At 40.7% G+C, this 21,837-nt stretch overlaps 2 protein-coding genes across 2 annotated transcripts; both read left to right on the top strand.

The window, feature by feature from the left end:
* Positions 1-699: 699 nt before the first annotated feature.
* On the top strand, positions 700-13,415 carry smc1b (structural maintenance of chromosomes 1B). The gene is made up of 25 exons (XM_086074558.1): positions 700-925; positions 2,001-2,189; positions 2,957-3,069; positions 3,147-3,350; positions 4,004-4,242; positions 4,458-4,716; positions 4,801-4,941; positions 5,799-5,881; positions 6,005-6,212; positions 6,286-6,471; positions 6,799-6,990; positions 7,061-7,207; positions 7,406-7,543; positions 7,716-7,832; positions 7,926-8,032; positions 8,138-8,279; positions 9,020-9,165; positions 9,279-9,432; positions 9,651-9,749; positions 10,970-11,123; positions 11,216-11,370; positions 11,448-11,599; positions 11,832-11,901; positions 12,204-12,314; positions 12,870-13,415. Exons 1-25 carry the CDS (start codon positions 817-819, stop codon positions 13,026-13,028), a joined length of 3,774 nt encoding a protein of 1,257 aa, XP_085930684.1. The 5' UTR covers positions 700-816; the 3' UTR covers positions 13,029-13,415.
* A 517-nt stretch (positions 13,416-13,932) lies between these two features.
* Positions 13,933-21,789, top strand: borcs5 (BLOC-1 related complex subunit 5). Its single transcript, XM_086074260.1, has 4 exons — positions 13,933-14,358; positions 15,011-15,154; positions 15,316-15,473; positions 16,606-21,789. The coding sequence occupies exons 1-4, from the start codon at positions 14,301-14,303 to the stop codon at positions 16,837-16,839; spliced, it is 594 nt and encodes a 197-aa protein (XP_085930386.1). The 5' UTR covers positions 13,933-14,300; the 3' UTR covers positions 16,840-21,789.
* The last annotated feature ends 48 nt before the right edge of the window (positions 21,790-21,837 follow it).

Raw genomic sequence — 21,837 nt, 5'->3', positions numbered from 1 at the left:
CAGGGTTTGATTGGAGGTCAGAGTACAGTCAGTATTCCTATGTCTACCACACTGAGCCATCCAAGGAGTAAACCATTTCTGGCGTTTTGGCTAAAATAATATTTCTAATAAATGTAAAAGTTAAAACAATAAAAAGTTATACTTGTGCGTCGTAAACACCACACAAAGTTCTACTTTACAACCCCCCGAACGACCATTCTTGTGTTGGGTAAGTCCTTGGCAGTTGGCACCAAAGCCTCATGCGGTCCTGTCATACAACACATAACTGCTATCTGCTATCACGCGCAAAACCTCAAAACTGTTTAAAAATCACTCACCAACAACTTCACTCTTGGTGAGCACACGCGCGTGAGTCACGGCAGCAATCACTTTGGTACTCCACTGAATCTGGCATTACCACCAAACACGCACCTGCTCTCTAATTTGGTTAAAGGAGTACAGCGACCCCTTGAGGTGCCACTTGTTACATAAAACAAATAAACAATAATAATATTTATATATATTTTTTAAACTCTTCTTCTGTTTATCTATTTTCGCCATCAAGCCACTTATTTTCTTATGTATTATAGTAACTTTGCAGGGCACATATTCATTACCTCGGTTATTAGTCCTTCCAGGACCTTTCCCGCCAGTTCATTAAATTACATTTCTAACTTGTACAGATTCGTTTGCACGCCCCCCCCCCCCCTCCAACTTTTCCAGGACCTTTTCTGCCCATCCAAAAACGGACATCACTGTACAGTACTGTACTTGTAGTTTACTTCGTTGACGTACACTTACAAAATTGGTACTTTCTGACTAGTTTTCACTTTAACAATGGGCTATCTCAGACAACTTGTGGTTGAAAACTTCAAGACATGGCGAGGAAAGCAAGTTATCGGACCATTCATGGAGTTTACATGCATTATTGGCCCTAATGGCTCCGGTAAGTCCCGTTTCCACCCCTTCACCGTTTAGCCAAGTTTTAGCTAGCTCGTGGGCTAAGCTAGCTGCTAAGATTGCAATTGGGATGTCTTCTGAATGCATTTGCTTTTCACTCGTTGCCAAGTATATATATTTAGAATGTGTAAATTCATTACAAACTCTTTTAGGGCCTTATAAGACCTTTAAAGTAAAATTTTCGCATAGAAAATCCAGTTTAAACACATGGATTGCTAATGCCTCATGGCTATTAATGCTAGCTTACATGACTTGATTGAGATTTAAAAAATCTTTTCAACTTTCTTTTAACATTCTTACACCATTCTTTTTTTAAATTATTCATATCTGTTTTACTGTTTATACCTAAAAAATGTGAATAAAGGAATTCTATTGCATTTTAGAAACTAGTCTATGTTAAATATATATATATATATATATATATATCCATCAATCCAGCTTAGTACTGTATCCTATTTGCAGATATAAAAATCACAATTACGTCTCATAAGAATGTGCAAACTTATTATGACGGCCTTTTGGTCTGCAGAAGTGTAAAAGTGGTGATCATAGAAAGTTTAAAAAAAAAACTTCTGGTTTTTAATGCTGGCTTGCTTAAAATGGGTTCTAGGAAAACACTTTTAAACTTGATTCCCTTCTACCGATCAATTTTAAGATTGTTCTTGTTTGTAAAAAAAAAAATTCAAGATGATAACAGCTCCATTATCGATAATAGAGATATTTTAATAGATGGACAATTCTGAGCATACCTCACAATTACGTCACTAATCAAAATGGCGGTCAACTCAAAATAAGCAATCAGCTCACTGAAAAGCATTGGTAATTTGATATGTGAGGATTATTTTGATTTCAAAATGTGATGACATGTTGTTTGACTACTATAACAATCTGCTAGGTTTGTATGCTAATTAATAGTCGCAGGCAAGCAATACAATACGCCATTTGTTTTCACACATTACGGAAATATCGGAAATGCCCGGATGTTTGGAATTGTCCATTGGAAAAGTAAATGTTTCCCGGTTAACTGTATTTGACAAAAACTATGTTATTCACGAAACCAGGTAAATCCAATTTGATGGACGCCATAAGCTTTGCCACGGGGGAGCGGGCAAGCTCTCTACGGGTGAAGCACCTCAGTGACCTAATCCATGGAGCCCACATCGGGCAGCCGGTGTCGGACAGAACCTGCGTCGCCATGTTCTATCACCATGACCACGACCAGGAGATCGTCTTCTCTCGGAGTGTTTCTGGTCAGCACGTTTTCATTTTTAAATTGGTAAAGTATTTGAAGGGACAGGAAATGGAAGGTGAAGAAAATGGCGCTTGTCTGTAGAAATTTTCGGAGGCTGTTTGGCTTAGCAGAGAGATAGACCTACCCAAAAAGCCTGACAATGAAGCTTATATTTTATTTTTAGAGCTTTTGTAATATGAAGTTATACCTTGCAACTTTGTGTAACCTCGCAAGCCAGATTGATTGAATTGTGATTCACTCGAGGGAGTTCTTCACATTATCAATCGGGGATTCACTCGGCACATGTTCGGGAAGGGAGGGACTTGCTGACTGTACAACACTTCGAGCTGATTAAACGATGCGGCATCTTGCACGTTTGTTTTGAACAAACAACCCAATGGACGAAAATGACGTCTTCCGGGGGGGAGGGAAAGCACTAACATCTTTCCCAGATAAAAATGCACGAAGCGCCTCTCAAATTCAACAAGGAAACGAGTAATTCTGCGTTACGTTTGTTTGTTTCCCCCCGCCACTGCCGCTTATTCGTCCCGCCCTGAACAACGGCTGATTGGTCCGACCTAAAAAAGCTGCAAATGTATCAGCGGGAGCGGTAAAAGATGTATTCTCCGGAGTTTGGGAATTCACATATGCAGTGAGAACTCATCTTGCTGGCAAGGTTAACTTTAGATTGTGTGCTTTAAAAAAAATATCCACCGTTAATGTGAGTCTGTCTCAACTGGAAGATTTTTGTAACAGGGTATTTTATTTGTTTCTGTATTTTCTCAGGTGATACCTCTGAGTATCTCATCGATGGCAAACGGGTTACTCTCAACCAGTACATAGAGGAGCTTGCCAAGATCGGCATCATCACCAAAGCTCAAAACTGCCTCGTGTTCCAGGTAGAATTTTTGCTGTGTTCGGTGTGCAATGGTTATGCTGCATTTTCAGATCATGTTGTTCCCGCGTTAATCACCAGGGCGCAGTGGAGTCCATCGCTTTGAAGAACCCCAAGGAGCGTGCCAAGCTTTTCGAGCACATCAGTCAGTCCAAGGAGTTTGCAGCTGAGTACAACAAGAAGAAGGAGGCCATGCAGAAGGCTAAGGAGGACACCAATTTTCAGTTCACCAAGAAGAAATCGGCAGCTGTCGAGAAGAAGCACATATCTGATGAGAAATTAGAGGTGAACACATTGTGCAAGTCACTACTAAATTACTTCTAAATGGAGATGAAGTATACTTGGACTTGATTCTATTCAAATTTTGGCCCTAAAAAATAATGAATGCCATTTATTTGGTCTAGTTGTGACATTATAAGCATAGTGTTGGATTTGGATGGATTTATAACCAAAAGAAAGAAAAACATCTGCGGAACAGGGAGTTCTTACAGTTAAATGGAGGTACATTACACAACTTCGGGGCAACTGTCTGTATGCATAGCTCTATCAACTTTAGTTTATAATTTTGTGAGAGGAACAGTAAAGAAAAGGCAAACAACAAACCGCAGTGATCTAACAGGACAAAAAAAAAGACACCAGATTCACAGAATATGGAGGAGCTTTAATATTGTCACTCTGTAAATGACTTTAAATGTTGTATTCAATCCTAAAATGAACACGGAACCAGTACAAGTATACTACAGAATGTGAGTGATGTGGTTGAACCTCAAAGGGCCTCAAGCGCCGATTTTTAAATGTATTTTCTTTAAATTAATTAACAAATGAATGCTTTTAAAGCAAATTTTAGGAAAAACTTCCAAATGAAAAGTCTCTTAATAGAATTTCTGCTCCATAGCCAATGGTGATGGAGGTACAGTATTTCTGTTTTCCTTTCCCAGGCCCAGAAATACCAGGACCTCGTAGATGATATCCAACAAAAGCGTTTGCAGCTGAGCCTTGCTGGGCTCTATCATAATGAGAAGGCCATCGAGAGCGTCAGCAACACGCTGAGTGTCAAGCAAGGGTCCGCTGCCGCTCAGAATGCTTCTCTGCAAAACGGGGAACAGACAGTGAAAACTCTCAAGAAGGAGCATGGACGCCTCCTCAGGGAGCAGCAGCACATGGAGAAAGAAATCCGGTACACTGTTCAGATGTATCAATTTTTAGTTGTTTTTTTGGAAATGATATCAGCGAGCTGTCACCAAAAAAAGCGGATTGGTGGAATTCTTTCAAATGAATACAAAAGCCAAACAATGCTGGTTAATATTATTTCACGTGATTCGTTTATGAACACGTCCCTAATTGTCTGTATGACCCGAGAATAACTAGATCTCTATTGAACTTCATGCTTAGGGCCCAGGAGAACGTCTTGTCCCAGTCTCGCTCTCACTTCACCAAAGCCAAAGTGAACACCTCCCATCATCTAAAAAAAATAGACGAGCTTCAAGCGTCTGCAAAAAAGAGCCAGAAAGTCTTAGCACGGGCGGAGCAGGAGCTTGCTGAAGTCCAGAATGAAAAAGAGGAGCTGAATAATACCTGGAGGATCTACGAGGAACAATTTCGGGAGCAGATCATGTCCCAGAGCAGGGACGTTGAACTGGATGAGACCCAAGTGAGTTCACGGGTCAAAAGAACGTCAGGTATTATAATTTAAAGTTAATTTGTTCTGTGTTTTTGTGATGGACGTGCTTGTCAGCGAGAGCGCTACAAAGAACTCAAGGAGCTCTCCAGGATGCAGACTGCAGTGATGGGTCAGGAAGCCGAGAAGATGCACAGGGATGTCAAGGCAGAATACGACCGGATGGCGTTTGACCAGCGCAAACGGAAGGATGTGGAGGTAATGACACAATGGAAACTGTATCTATTAAAATGGCTACAGGAAGGTCGGTACAGTACATTTAAAAAATGGATTTGTTATTGTAATACATAGCCTAAATGTCTTTCTTTTCAAGAAGTGTTTGCACTGCATTCTCACTCAGACCAACATAAGTAAGACAGGAAACAATTACAAGGGCAATAGCTCAGACAGCGCAGTCGTTGTTGAAAAAATAATATTACAGACGCTAGAGCATTGATTCTTGTCAAAACAATGGCAATGGACCAAGAAGTGACATTTTATTAAGCAGTACTTAGCAGTAGTATATGGTAGTACTGTTACATTTGAGCCTGTGATGCCCCAGGTTAATCCCAAATCTAAAGTATTACCATATTTAAATGTGTCCATGGAATTGCTGTTTAGCTTGTGATTCTAGTGAAACCGATCCTTACAGAAATTTGCTGAGGTTTTCAGTGACATTATGACCAGCATTTTGTCTTTCTTGAATGGACCCTGAACTGTGGATAGTTGCAGAGTAAATGTTTATGCTTATGTTTCGCAATTTCATCATATTATGAGTGGAACTGGCTGTTTATCAAGTTTAACATGTTCACTCTGTCATAGTGAAATATCAATTAAATTCCAAATATATATAATTGGTAAACAGTACACAGTCAGCTCACTAACTGAAGGGTGCTAAGTGAAGGTCCACCACGTGCTTATTAAAAGCTAAAAGTAGCCCAAAATGTCCAACCGATCAGCAAGCTCACATACTGTATGAATGAATATGAAGCTCAATTGGAAATCTCACATTTTTCGGGAAGGGGGGGGGGAAGTCTCAAAGCCACCATATGGTTATACTGACTCATTTTCTTTAGGCTGGAATCCAGAACAACAAGACACAATTGGATGATTTAAACCACAGAAAAGAGAAGCTTGAGGAGTACACCAATACCTGCACGTATGTCATTATGCGCTTTCATTGTACCACATGAATCGGCGGGGCTTCACTGTTATCATGTTCAGACTTTTTGCTGACATCCTGTTTTTTTATAAACTGGAGTCCCTGTGTGTTTGTTTTTAGGTCATCTCTTGACGACTTACGTCAGAAGGAGGAAACATTGCAGGCAGAACTGCAACGTGGCAGAGAACGCACTGCCCAGGTGAAAGAGGAGCTGGGTCAGGTGCTAGAGCAGCTGGCGGACGCCCGTCTGGACAGCCAGGAGAGCAAACGTGACCGAAACCGCAAAGAGATACTGGAAAAGATGCACAGGCTCTTCTCTGATGGGGTGGTAAGAAATGCATGATGTTGATATGAAACTGAAAGCAAAACGGGACAGCTCTGTCACATGTTTCTTGTCCCAGTATGGCCGCCTGTGTGACTTGTGCAGCCCCATCCACAAGAGGTACCAGCTCGCTGTCACCAAGGTCTTTGGCCACTTCTTGAAGGCCATTGTGGTGTCGACAGAGAAGGTGGCCCAGGCCTGCATCAGATTCCTCAAGGAGGAGCGGGCCGAGCCTGAGACATTCCTGCCCGTTCACTACTTGGATGTAAGTGCTTGAATAGTACGTCAAGGCCAGGTGAATTTGTCCAGCCACTGGCCTTTTTGGTTCTTTTAGTGAGGAAAGATTAGAAAAGGTATGTCTTTTTTTTCCCAGTGAAACATTATTTCCCTTGTTGGAAAATCGACCACATCATTTACAGTTGAATATAAAATTTTGGAATATTGTGGCATTTCTATTCTTAAGAACCAGATTTGGTGGAGGCAATCACTCCCCAATTTTATTTACAGGGGAAAAAAATAATAATTGGCTTCTTAAAGCATGACTTGTTTAGTCGGATGTGTGTCATTATTAACGATCTCCTTGCATGTTCAGGTGAGTCCACTGAACGAACGATTGAGGGAGATAGCGGGCGCCAAGTTAGTGGTGGATGTAGTGCTCATCAATGCGTCCACAAACGTTCCACACCTGAAGAGAGTGGTGCAGTTTGTGTGCGGCAACACGCTGGTGTGTGAAACCATTAAAGAGGCCAGGAGCATGGCCTTTGATGGGAAGCAACGCCTTAAGGTAAACACTTTGTTTAAATGGGTGCAGATGCATACGATGAGCTGTTTTGATCTTAAATGGCTTGCTGTAGACCGTATCGCTGGACGGAACCCTGTTTTCAAAGTCTGGTATAATCTCTGGAGGCTCCAGTGACCTCCGCACCAAAGCTCGCTGCTGGGATGAAAAGGACGTCACCAGGCTGAAGCATGAAAAAGACCGGCTGGCTAAAGAGCTACATGTAAGTCAACATACAGTATGTTGTGCTGAGATTCTTATAGTTTGGACCCAGGGACCCCTCAAACGGTCGACATTTTTCCAAGGACGCTGTCATAATTCTAATGCCAATGAAATATAACTGCTATGTGTACCCCTAAATGTTATAGCAATTATGACGTTGAAAGCACGATAACAAATGAATGATTATGTTGTGTTACAGGATCTAATGAGGCTCAAACGGAAGGAATCGGACCTGAATCAGATCATTGCACAGGCTCAAGGTTCAAAGACCCGCCTGAAATATTCCAAAAATGATCTGGATAACCTTGGGAAGAAAAGCATCCCTAAATGCTTAGAGGTAAGATGATCTCTTGATTTCCCTAAGGTTCCCCATTATTGAAAATGTTAAAGCCAGGAGTTATAGTGACACCTGTTGTTTTTTTTTTGAATGTACAGCCTAGGAAATTGTTTTGATCGTATCGGGTGCACTTTATTGTCATTAATTGTCGTTTCCCGTCAATTGATTCCAGAACATTTCACGTATGGAGAGTGAACTAGCAAACTTGGACATCCAGATCAAAATGCAGATGAAAAGTGTGGAGGCAAAGGAAGTTGCCATGAAGAACCTCAAAGGCCATATTGAGCAGGTATCACACCTTCAACACAGCTAAGCGTCAAGGAAAAGTTTTTTTTTTAACAGTTTCCTGTTATCTTGGTGGAATATTCTAATGTTTATTTAGACAGAGGATACCGTGTTTTCTGACTTCTGTGCTGAGATTGGTGTGGACAACATCAGAGTGTATGAGCATGAGCAGCTGAAACATCAGGAAGAGCACGAAATGAAGCGGTATAAATAATAGAGACTCAGTGGGATTTACTTTTTTATTTTTTCACATTTTTTTTGTATTTGTTACATCAATGGAAATTTGCAATGTACTGCAAATACTTTCAGTTTGGAGTTTGAGAACCAGTGCACTCGCTTGAATGCCAAGGTGGAGTATGAACAAGGTCAAGTAGAGAAGCACAAGAAGAAGCTCAGGATAATACAGGCCTGCGTCGACCAGGAAAAAAGCAACATGGCAGAGAAGAAAAAGGTTAGCATGGATATACTGTAATACAATCATCTCAAAACTCAGTTTCCTTTTTTCCCCACTCACTCACTGGCTCACGCACGCACACACAAACGGGCAGGGAAGCAAACCCATGCTGCCTGCACCAAAGGCAAGTGACGGTACCACTTCGCCACCCAGATCCAATCTCAGGACTCTGTTGTGAATAGTGACAAACCAGTAGTAATTGGTGCCCTGTAAAAGATTTATAATTGCTTATTTTAATAGTTTTAACCATAAATATACCACAAACTACTCATCTCACATTGCCCTTAAAATGATTAGCTTGCTGATGATTTGATTTAGAAAAAAGGCACCAAAATGCATGTGTACAGGCACGAATGACTTTCTCATAACTTGTTCTGGCTTCAAGGTAAACTTAGCTCCTTCCTGACAAATCTAGTCTCTGACTCTGAGAGAAATTATGTTACTTCAATATGGTTCCTTGGTAAAGGATGGGGCCAAACCCATGTCCAATAGAAGAGTAGTGCTGCTTTTCTATCAGCCAGGGCTTTGATGCCATCTTGTGGCATTTTGTGGCATTTCAGTAAAAGCACAAAACAGTGAGCTGATGAGTTTTTCTTAGTGAATAACAGACGGTAAAAAACAAACTGAACAAGTCAGTTCACGAGTAGCGAATTGATGAGGAAACATACAGTAAATGTATTTGTTTTTATATTGTTGATAGTGATGTTTTCTTCTTCATGTTCTGCCTCACCTTTCAGGAGGAGGAGATGCTGCTCTTGGCCGCTGAAAAAAATGACAACAAACTGCATGAGATGAAGGACCAGCTGCGGGCAAAGAATAGGCAGCTAGCAACTGGCAAAAGTGAGCTGGATGAGAATATCCTGCACCTCAAAGAGATTAACAGGTAAGACAAATCACTGCTGAAGAAGACCAAATGCTAACGCTGTTGCTCGTTTTCTGACTTATGAAGTGTGTGTATATGAAATCTCACATGAAGAAATGCTTTTTTCCCTTCAGAGAGTTGGTGAAATTTCAGCGAGAGGTGATGAGCAACGAGAGCATCCTGGAGCAGAAACGTTTAGCCCGACACAACTTGCTACTGGCCTGCAAGATCGAGGACCTACCAATCATTTTGCTGTCAGGTGACCTGAATGAAATCAGCCAAGTGGAGGTAAAAATGCATTTGAACATTGGCATTGATGGCAACAATGTTGTGTTATTCACGGGATTTAATGGTATACATTATGTGTGCATGAATGAAGAAATGTTTATATTATCATTGCACAAATAGACAGATGTTTTATGTCTACCAACTGTGTCTGCCAAATTTCCAAATAAGTGCAGCTCGACTAGAGTGTAAATTAAATCAATATTTTTGTGTTTCTCCAGCTGGATGAAGCGTCTACAAGTACTTCAACCACGATGGACATCTATGAGAGGGAGGCCCAGCTTGTTATTGACTACTCTTGCCTGGAAGCTGAGTACAGGGTGACACATCGGGCTTACTCTTACCACAGTGATGTTTAGCATTACTAAATGCCCAGTCCTCGACAGAGATCTATTCTAAGAAGAATATGAAACAAAGAAACTTGAAATTGAACGTTGATGGATGTGTATAGTGTTTACATTTCTGAAAGATTTGAGCTGCTCCTTTGGTGTGAAAGTTTGAATTTTGAAGTGAGAAGGTGTGGCTGTGATTATGTAGCTTTAGAAAATTGTGCTGTTTAGACGTTGAGGATAATGGAGGAAACATTTGTGCAATGTGTTTAAGCATTTGAGAACAACTGTAAAATGAGTAGACATGGTGAGGTTTATGTACATAGTGCTTTCCTAGCCAGAGTTAGCTAGGGGGTGCTGTTTCAGGCAATCTATCCTTGGAAGGCCTCCACTGGGATGTCAACACAGGCCAGCTCCATTGCCCTTCGGAGGCTCTCTCTGGTGTATGGTTGTCTGTTGTAAACCTTCCATCGTCAGGATGAGAAGAACTCCTCTAAAAGGTTCAGGAAATGGAAGTAGGGTGGCAGACAGATGTTTAGAATCTGGCTCTTTTTTGGTTTGTTTTTTGGAAGCGACAATGTCCCAAATGATGACATAAACGAGATGTTCGGGCCCAGGATGGTGATGCTTCAGGAGGATGTCTCTTAGCTCCTCTAGGAAGATGAGGAGACGGGTGTTGTAAAACCCAAGGACAGCATGCCGAAGGACTTGTCCGTAACGATGGTGCGAGGTTGTCTTGCTCTCCTCTTCCTCCATGGCCAGTTCCTCTCCCTCCTCTGACTCAAATTCCTCTTCCCCTGACTCTGCCTTCATACATTGTTTATTTGGAACCTCCAGCAAACCATGCACTCTGAATTTGCTTGTCATTAGCAACAAGAGTCTTCAATTTTGGGTCGTCGTGTGTAATGAATGACGCCAGGTGTGTTCATTGTGTTCAAATATTGCTGACTGTGGCAAACATTTTGCATCACATGAGCTTTCATTTGAGAATGTGAGCAACTTGTTTCAACAAGGCAAAATGTGTTTAGATTTAGGAGAACGGAGGATTGTGTTTTGTAAATTATGTCTTTGTGTGAAATGTGTTTATTACATGTTCAGACAACTGGTCATTTGGTTTAGACGATTGGCTTTTGTGTTTTAGCATTTGAGAAAAACTGTTAGTGTTAACATTGTGCGCATGTGTGTGCGTGCGTGTGTGTGTGTGCTTGCAGGACGTGCCTTTAGAGGAGGCTAACAAGTCTCTGGAGAGGCTGAAGGAGTCCCTTCACGCCGTAGAGGAACAATTAAAATGCACAGCCACGCCCAACTTAAAAGCTGTGGAAAAGCTGAGGGAGGTGAAGGACAGGCTACAAGATGTGACAGACGGTATTGTTGGGATTTTTTCATTCTTTTGTCGAGGATGCGATCGGACCCACCCACATTAAGTGAAAATCTGGTGTGCCTACTTCTCGGCTCAGCTTTCAAAACCTGCACCTTCGCCACCAGGAAGTGCCAACAAGAGTTTGAAGAAGTCAAAGCTAAGCGCTACCGTCTTTTCAGCCAGTGCTTCGATCACATGTCTGCTGTCATTGACAGCATCTACAAGAGAATATGCTGCAACAAGAGCGCCCAGGTGAAGAGACCGCTTGGCATCCCCAAGGTTGAGACACTGCCAAATGATGACATCATAAGATTTGAAATGTGCTTCAGGCCATTCTGTCTGCTGACAATCCGGAGGAGCCATATCTCAGTGGCATCAACTACAGCTGTGTGGCTCCTGGGAAGCGCTTTGTCTCCATGGAAAATCTGTCAGGCGGGGAAAAGGCCATTGCTTCTCTGGCTTTGGTTTTTGCCATCTACAGGTAGCATCATTGGCACAAAAATTAAAATGGGCAGTCAAAGTGAGATAAAGGGTTTGCGAAGTTATAAAAACAGGGATGGGCAAAGTAACTTTTGTTTTTAAATACGTAATTTATAAATGACCTGTCCCATTCCTCTTTCAAAATCAGATGACTTTTGACTTCAACATTTTTGCCTACACCTGTTCTAAAATAAGGCTTCAGGAAAAAAATAAATGTACTTCTCCCTCCTCAGTTTCCGTCCCGCTCCCTTTTTGATTTTGGATGAGGTGGATGCTGCCCTGGACAACACCAACATCGGGAAGGTAAGATTCTTGACAATAAGAGGGCAATTTTTTTGTAAGGTGACATAATTCCCCTGAATATCAAATTCTTTGCTGCTTATGCATGCTAGAGATGTTTCCATCCTTCCGTTTTCTGTAGCACGTGTCCTCAATAGGGTCACTAGTGACCTGCAGCCCATCCTAACCAACTTATTGCAAGCAATCAATAAGTAGCTAAGTTACATTTTCAAGGTCATTGTCGCAACACTGGTTATAGCAGCCTAAAAGCCAACTACTGTAACGACAACCCTGCTGAATCCAAGTCGTACATTTTGCACTTCCAGGTGACCAGCTTCCTGAGGGAGGAATCCAGAGAGAAAATGCAGGTCATCGTCATCTCCCTGAAGGATGAGTTTTTCTGCAAGGCCGACGCACTGTTGGGAGTTTACCCGGATGTAAGAACATGACATGACAATTTGTTTGTACTCAAGGACCACATTAGATTTTTTTACTTGCACAGGTGGGCCGGTTACTTTCAGATAGAATAAATAAATAAATAAGTTAAAATGTAACACGTAAATTCTGTAAAAGTTTGTTTTAATAAAGAATATTTCACATTTTTTAAATGTATTAGATGCTAATAGTTAACAAGTATTTGATCGTTTATAATTAAAAAAAAAGATTTATATGTTGAAATAATTGCATAAGTAATTTTTACTTTATTTAAAAGACGAATGGAATGAATATGAAAAAAATGCAATTTTACTTATTTCGTATGACAATAAATCAAATACTAAATTATTTGAAATACAAATTTTAATTATCATAACCAATTTTGGGGGGAAAAGAAGCTCAAATGAAAGCTTAGGCAACAAATACAGGACTTAAAAATGGAAATGCTTGGTGGATTAAAGAACTCATCGGGTTATACGTTGCCCACCTTTCATTTACCAATTGACTCGATTAGGACCAAGGTCTTTTGTTTGTTTGTTTGTTTGTTTTCCCCACAGTTTGACGGCTGTATGTTCAGTCGTATGCTGACGTTGGACCTGACTCCCTTCCCTGACCGGGAGGACGATGGCGGAACCCCTGCCGAGGGCCAAGTGCGGAGGGAACGCTTGCAAAGTAGCTCCTTGTCACTTCCATCGGTTTCAATGTTTTCCACTTAAAAAGAAACAGTTCATCCTTCTCTGGATTTTGTGTTTAAATGTATCTGTTTTAGAAACACAAGCGGTCGAGGAAGTGTTTTATTAATACTCCAAATAGCTGTTTGCCCTCAATGAAATGTGTGGCAGTGTTCCCAAGCTTCAATGATGTTTTTGTGATGTTAGGCTACTTGAGTTATTTAATGTAGTCGCTTGTTTCCAGTGCCATAGTTTTTGCTTCAGTTGGCCTCGCGTGGGCGTAAGCGGCTTTCTCAGCTGGTTGACCACATACCCCCCCCCCTCGCCCTTCAAAAAAAAGATCTCAAATCTTTATAACGTTGTGCAGTTTGTACCTAGTGCTTATTGTTAGGTTTTTGTTCTTTTACAGTCAATAAAGGATTTGTTCAACTACTATGTAGTATTTTTTTAATAACATTTATTGAACATAGAAGAATAATACAAATACCAGTCAAAGCAATTTAAACGACTCACATTGTACAATAAAATAAACATTTTAAACGCAAGGCGGTGGGGGGATGGGGGGCACAATATCATTCAGGTAGCTCCAAGAGTTGTTTTTTTATATATACATAATTCTGCATGAATATTAATCATCATGACATCTATTGTTCGTTACAAATTTAACTTAAAATTGTCAATTTCAATCAAACGGTTTCAAGTTTATACATTTGCATTTATGGATATACAATTTTCCCAATAAAACGTACAAATTAACCAAAGTTGACAATTTTTTGTTCTCATATTAAAAAAGGGTAATATGTGTAATATTTTACTATTCAATATAATATTGTGTTTTGACTCACACAAACTAATTTTCAATATCGTTCCAAAAAGCAGCACTAAGGGGCTATCAAAAAATTGGTATTGTCCTGATGGTTACGTCATTTACCACGTGACCAATATTTACGGAAGTGTTTTTCGGCTTGAAATGACTTCCACCTTCAAATGTCACGTAAAGACCGACTAAGCTAAATGAAACGAAACAAAAAGTTTCACACAACCGAGATGTACGCAAGGCTGTATATTTACTCCATATGTTTGGTTGGTCAGAAAGTAGCCGCTGAGCTTTGTTTTTAGTTAGCAAACTAAGCTAATTTTGATTTCATTGCATGCGGAATTGTCGGTCAAGCATTTGTATTCGGGTTGTAGTTGAAAGGGTGTTCCGGGGCCCTCGGCAAGTCGCACTTGGGTGTATCGCTAAATTTGTCAACATTTTTGAGCCGTCAATTAGCTTTGGTGAGCTAACCGCTAACGTTAGCTGGCGGAGTTAGCATCATGGGCGCCGAGCAGAGCGGAGATGCGGAGCACAAACACTCCGACTACAGTTCGACAGGTAAGCATTTTTCACGCTCCTTAATTGTGGTGTGTGTTGTGTGTTATGACGTTTGTATTGTCTTGTATAGTCCAACCATGGCGTTCACTAGTCATTTTCCTCCCGTTTCGTCACATTTTAGTTAAATTATTTAGCCAATCCCTTATGCCCTTCACATTCTTCTTTTGTAACGTTAACGTTGCATTTTCAAGACATGAAAACTGTTGTTGGCAGAGTGATGCTATGCGGCAGTAGTATCGCGTCCGACGTACCAGGATCAATAAACCAATGCACAACTTGTCTGACATGGTGGAAGAAGATAATAACTTTATTACATAAAAATAGAATATAAGGAACACTGTTGTGTAGCAAGCACGCATGCATTACTGTAGGAACACATAATTTGAGAGCATCTGTCTTTCCTAACCCTTTAATCGTATAAAATTTTAATTTTACTTTCATGAACCTGTGTGTGCGTGCGTGTGTGTGTTTTAACACATTTACCTATGCTATAAACCTTGCCGTGAGATCATAACATGAATTATCCAATGGAAGACTCTGAACTATCTGTATAGTTAGACCCCAGTGGTCAATATCTAGTTCGGGCAGTCGCTTAAAACGTGACTTCAATTTTGTATGGATGGGTAATAAATGAAAACACTTGTCTTTGCAGTGGTTCCCTCTCCCGCCAAGCAGAAGGCGAAGATGGACGACATTGTGGTGGTGGCGCAGGGGACTCAGTCCATGAGAAACATCCACAGTGACCCTGATGTCATTAAACTCCAAGAGATCCCCACCTTCCAGCCCCTCTTGAAAGGTGTGTGTCTTTTTGTAGATTCAAGCTGTAGCCCCTTTTGTTGATTCCAGCACTTTAATTCAAATCAAAGTATGATCATTAAAAAAAATGCAATTAACTACCAGATCAGCCTTGTTGACCCTAATTTTGTTGTTCAAACACATTCTTCGCGCCCTCGGTAGGAGTGCTGAGCGGCCAGACGTCCCCCAGCAGCGTGTGTCTGGAGAGACTGGATCCCGTGCAGGTGCTACAGCTGTGCACCCGCTACCAGGACCACCTGCACCAGTGCGCTGAGGCCGTCTCCTTTGACCAGAATGCTTTAGTCAAGCGCATCAAAGAGGTGAGCCATACCAGCATACCCGAACTAAAATTTAATTCAAGTACATAAATTCAGTGGGAAAACAATCTCACATTAATAAATATTTTTCTTACATCAATTCATTTTTCACTACAATTTTCAAACTTGCTTTATTTTAGGGCTTTTAACACATCTTAACTGGTGTACCAATAATTCTGGAGGAAACTGTCTATTCTTCGCTCCATATTTAAAAAAAAAAATCTTGTTTAATTATTTAAAAACAGATTGTCAATGTTTTCAACAATGTATTGTCATGCTGTATTTGTTTAAAAACTGTATTATTGTAAAGTAATTAGAACATTGTTGCGGTTGAGATTAATGTTGTCTCTGTTAAGTGTTATTGTATTCTATGTTTGTCTTTTTTCCCCCCTGTGTTTTATTTATTTTGTGTGTGTGTGTGACCCCCTCGTAAACGACATGTTGCATCTCAAGGGGCTTATCCCACGATAATAAAACATTTTCAACATCTTTGCCTTAGTGCACTAGTATAATATAATATCTTAGAGGATTATAGAAAGAGTACAAAAGCTGCTGAGGAGATTGATCTCCTTCGGGAAAAAGTGCACACACAAAAAAAATTGTGAACTGCAAATAGGCAGGTTCATTGTGGCATGGAGGTATAGATTTTTTTTTTTTTAATCAATTGTCATGTTGACAAAACGGTTATTTGCCAATTACTCCACTAGGTGGAGCAATTGTGCTTTCATGCACCTGCTTATTAGAATGTGAGAAAACATTGGGGTTGTCTACATAAGTTTTATTGAACCTTTATTGAGCCAAGACCAATAACGGAAAAATCTCACAGCACACCACCTGGGAAAAAAAATTCACAAAATGTGAATCTACTGAAATGAAGACGATCTTTTATTTAATTTATTTGCAAATGTATTTACTCAGTGTGAAATCTGGACATGTTTTGTTGAATGCAAAGTTTTATAGATGCCAGCAGAAGCTTACAAAGGGTTATTCTGTCATCTACTGGAAGAGCTTTTCATCCTCTCTGACTTAAGTTGGGAATCACTACGGTCACCCATTGCGTCGCGGCATTTGTCGATTGACATGCTGACATAGCGCAATATGTTCTAAATGGTCTGGCTTTGTGGTTGCACTCCAGATGGACCTCTCGGTGGAGACCCTGTTCAGTATCATGCAGGAGCGGCAGAAGCGCTACGCCAAGTACGCGGAGCAGATCCAGAAGGTCAACGAGATGTCCATGATCCTGCGCCGCATCCAGATGGGCATCGACCAGACGGTGCCGCTGATGGAGCGCCTCAACAACATGCTGCCGGAGAGCGAGCGTCTGGAGCCCTTCAGCATGAGGCCCGACGCAGACTCGGGCGCCAAGTAAGCCACTCCCGTCCCTGGCGAGCCCCGGAATTCGAGGTGAGGACCGCTTCTGTCTTTTTTGATTCGTATATGGAGCTTCTACTTGGGAGAATTTGAAGTCTCCTGAAGCTTCATCTTTACTTTGGAAGTACGAGACATGAATGTGAATGAGCTCTGGATGTTTCACAACCTTGGGAAACTGAAACTCAGTGGATTTAAAAGCTGCAGAAATACGGAGAGGAACTCGAGCAAATGATGCACGCAGTGCGGACCTGATCGATTTTCTGTCCACGGGCTGCCGGCTTTTTCATTTTGGAACTTTGTCTCAAGAATAACGGAAAGACCTTGGGGGAAAAAACGTAACTGTTATTTATTTGCTGGTCATCAGCGTTTTGATATGACTGCTAAACCCTGCTAATGATCTTTTATGAAGCCTCTTTCGCACAGCGATCCTTACTACAATTAGTACGACTCCGATTTAGTCCTCTTGTGCTTAAACCGTTGAACACATGAGGCTGATATTTAGCCACACCGTCATCACATTACAAATAACAAAGGAATGGAGTGAATATATGTTAAAAAGTTGCATTTCAAAAATAAAACTGCCAAAGGATGTGCCAATAAGTACTGTCTGATTCAATGTTTTGTTTACGTCTGTTATGCTGTCTCGCACGTTTTCGAGCACTTTTCTTTGGTTGCGGCAGCGATTCCTAACCTCTGTGCCGCAGTACATTAGTGCGCCATAAGAGATCGCCAGGTGTGCCGTAGGAAATTGTCCAATTTCATCTAACTAGTGTGTCAATTTTTTGTTTTATTTACAAAAATAATGTAGTATCGTTCATCTGTCTACATTGGTTACAGATATTGGCTTTACTGTTAAAAATTAAATGATGGCAGAAGGTTCAATGAACCCGTGTATCCACAATTTTATATATGACTGTCACTGGACCGTCAATGCCATATACTCTCGTCTCCGTTGGGAGAAGTGATGCTACACTACTGGCGGCCATCTAGCGTTGCCACCCACATGACTAACATAATGAATGAATGAATACATTGATTTTTCTGCGGCATTTTTACATAATTTTCTACCTCTACAGTGAAAATGCCACCGTGTATGACATTCAGTTGTAGTACATGTACATTTCATTGCATAAGAAAAATATTTGTCATTTTCTCTGCAAGGTGCATCTCTCGGTCTTCATCTGCATCATGTTGTCAGAGCCATCAACAGTCAAGTGAAAGTAAAGCCCATCGGGAAAAAAATTTGCTGCGAAATGTAAACCTAAACTCTGTGAGTTACAATTCACGAAATTGAGATAATGACTCCATTAAGGGATCCTGGTGTAAAACACGCGCTGGTAACCGTGTTTTCAGTGAAAATATTAAGGTTGTCACCAGTGAAAGTGGCCATGTAAGATGGCTGCCCATTGGCTTTAGCTGCGAGAGTCCTAATGACAGTCCAGTTATGTAACAGGTTTGTTGCTGGACTGTGATGTCATTGTCACTTGACAGCAAGTGACAAATTGGCCGCCCCTTGTGATGGGTAAAATGCGTGGATTTTGTTTTGCCTTGACTTCCCCTTTAAATTGCATTAGATACCAGAACTAGTGAAGCATTGTTGACCCTTAAGTGTGGACAAAGTAAAAACTTCACATTTTCAACAAATGAGTCGTTTACTGTCAATTGTTGCCTAATGTTAGGTTTTACGATTTGACACTGTTTAAAAACCTGAATTGTCATCTTTTACAAAGTGAACAAAGGACTTATTTTTGCCACGTTTTTAAAAGCGCCGCAAGGCGTTGCAGCAGTGGAGTTGGCGCTTATCGGCCTCCAAAGCTGGTGTGAATGAGGATTTAAAGGATTTAGTTGGGCGCCGATGGTGAGCGACGGTTGGTGTTTTTAAGCCGGTGCGCTTCGAGTTGAGAAGGTTTTGTGTGTGGTGTCAGTATAAGCTGCAAGTTTCCCTCTGTCATTTTAAAATGTCTGTTGTAAAGGCTTTCGGCACGTGTTGGATATTAACAGAAGGATGTGACACATCTGCCGGCGGCGCAGTTCTGTGTCAAATGAAAGAAATCCAATTTCCTCCTTTTTTAACGTCTCATTTGAATGGAAATCAAATGGCGGCCGTCTCCATTCCTGAGAAATGCTGCTCAGCTTTCATGTGCGGTAACATTGTATAATAGACAGAAGATAACCTTTTATTAGTCCCACTGCGTTGACATTTGCATCATATTATTTCCATGCAATGTTATTGTTTGTACAAATAATATACAAAAGGCTTCCCTGGTTACATGTTCAGCTTTAAATAGCCAGCGGAACACAAACCGGTGTCATTCATTTGCAAATGAGCACTCACACGAGCACGCCCTCCACTTAACATGCGGCAATTTTATGCCACTACTTGAGTCTTTTGACAATAAGGATAAGTGGCCGCCTCTGGTTGATTAGCAGGCAAGAGCCTGTCCAGATACTTTGTCATGCACTCGAGTAAAAGCGGCCATTTGGAGTATCCACCTTTAAGACCACAACGCGGCTATTTTATTAAATTGTTCTTCTTCACATTCTGGAAGTAAACATGCGCTAACCACCAACCAAAATCAGTACAGTAGGTTTTGTTCGACCCTTAGTGGGAGTTGAGTTGACATCAGGAAAAGTGTGGGTGTTGAACTTGAAATCTTTCATTGGGAAAAGTGTGGGTATTGCAACTTTTTTTCCAATTAAATTTTTTTTACACATACTACCTGTATTCTGTCCTTTTATATTGCGCAGACGTAAATATGTTGTGGGCTGTTAAAAAATGGCTTTGTGTTGCTATTGACAAGCTAATTGGAAGGAATGCCGTCACTTTCATTTGAGAGGGTGTGACTGACCTCGCGCCGTCCTCCGCCAGGACTCGCCTGGTTAGCATTCAGCGAGCGGCGGCTACACGGCTCGTGCGTATGCAAACTTCCAAATTAAGGCCTATGAAATATTAACCGCTCGCCTTGGCGGAATAACACGTCACAGCTCTCGATTCGCTCGCGAAGGCCGCCATGGCTGCCGATTTTGCCGTCACAGTACGCACAGGGAATTCATTTTTCAAGACTCCGCAAGGTGATTAGGTGCTACTCTTTTGGTTAGCAAAAGAAGCCGAATTTATGTTAAGCCTTAGAATCCTTGCCCTTGTCTGTGTGTGCCTTTATTGGGAGCGCTGTTCATGTTGTACCCGATTTGGCCACTTAGGGGCAGTGTGGTGCCACGCGTTGTAAGTTGTAGCCACATTAGAAAGTAGAAGGAAAAAGTCACAATCAAGTTATGCCAAATAAAAGTTGTTTTTTTTGCAGCATAGGAAGAACATATGCCGATGAGTAATGTTAAGATGCTTCCCTGTAAACATTCCTGAAGCGTTTTGTATGAATAGCCATATGAGTAGCGCGCTAATTAGCATTAGCGAGTCAGACTGGAGTAGATCGTGACGATTCTTTGTACATCTATAAATTGCAGCAGAGGTAATTGTCAATCAAATCATTTTGAATCAAAAATCATTCTGAATCGAATCACAGACCCAAAAATCGGAATCAAATCGAATTGTGAGACAGTCAATGACTCCCACCCCTAGTTTTTAATAGGTTTTGACTTTTGTTTTTGTTTTATATTCAGTCCGTTTGAATCAGTTTTTAGAGCAGGTTTGTCTGTTTTAATTTTTTCATAAATGCTTAAGATTAGTTTTAGTATTAGTTTTTTTGTGTGGATATGAAATATTTGTGGAGAGCAAGATAATAAAAAAAAGTCACTAAGTATCACTAAGTTAGCTACTGTTTGACTTTCTTTCTTCTGTGTTACCGTACAGTAATATCGAAATAAATACATTTAAAACTAATTTAATTAACGAATGTCTGGAATTATTTTATCCTGATGGCTAAGAAATGTCTCTTCCTGGGAGATGTTTATCCACTCATATGCAATTGATGAGAGCTTTTTATTGTTTAGTTTAGTAAAACCACTGACTGCTACTTCACCTCCATGTTTATTGTGTTTAAATGCCGCAGCATGTGTTCAATGATTGATTAGTAAGGTTGTTATTCGCCTCACGGGACGCACTTAACAGACATCAAATGTTTACTCTGCGCTTTTTTTTAACTGCCTGCAATATTCATCATCTCCAGAAGTTGCCTTTTATTTCAAACAATGCAAACATTTTAACGGTAAACTGCTTGCATCTTTTAAAAGTGAAAGTGTCAATTTTACGAGCATGAAGCCAGCCCGTAGACTCTGACTTGTGGTCGCTCCACAAGGTCCGTGTTGTTGTATGCGCCTTCTACTTATTAGTTCTGCCCAGTCTACCATGAGTCTTGACCTTTTTTTTTTCTTTTTTTCTTTTTAAGACAACATTACATAAAATTGACTTTTTAATTGCTTGTTTGCAAATAGTTGCTCCCTGGAGTGCCTAGCCAGCCGTTAAGTGTGAAATTAAACAGCTAAGTACAGTAAATCTTTTGTTAGGTGCCTATTTTCGAAAATGTGCCTGTGAGCGAGCCCGTCTGAATTTTGGAGCTAATGACAAAGACATGGTGCCCATTTGTACGTTGTTTATTCTAAATTTGATGGTGTTAAATTGTTGAACATTTAACATTTTAAAATGTACATAAATTATGACCAAAAAAAGAACATTGTTCCAATCCAAAACTTGTGTGGTTTTATGCGAAATAAAGCAAATCTACAATGTATTTAATCAAAAATAACTCTTCTTAATTGAATTCAAATTAGTTGTATACCTAGCTTACGTTATCTGATAAATCAGCATTTTTTTTTTTTTTACGGCTTTTGTGCATGTTGATGTCAAAACACAAGGTAGCGAGCTCGCTTACAGTCTGTTTACTCCAACGCGAGGCAGCTTGTGTTTGGCTTTGCATGGACATGTCGTCGTCATAATCAGCGTTATGCGCTTGCTGCTGCCCATCAGCTGTCACGCGTATAGAAAGAGACACGTCTCCACCAGGAGAACGCGACGCTAGGAGACAGCGACAAGTTCTCAAGC

The sequence above is a fragment of the Leptonotus elevatus genome, chromosome 4 (genome assembly GCF_054856555.1).
Source record: "Leptonotus elevatus isolate MCC_2025b chromosome 4, RoL_Lele_1.0, whole genome shotgun sequence".
Classification (NCBI taxonomy): domain Eukaryota; kingdom Metazoa; phylum Chordata; class Actinopteri; order Syngnathiformes; family Syngnathidae; genus Leptonotus; species Leptonotus elevatus.
Note: the sequence above shows the minus strand (reverse complement) of the source record. Positions and strands in the feature narration are given on the sequence as shown.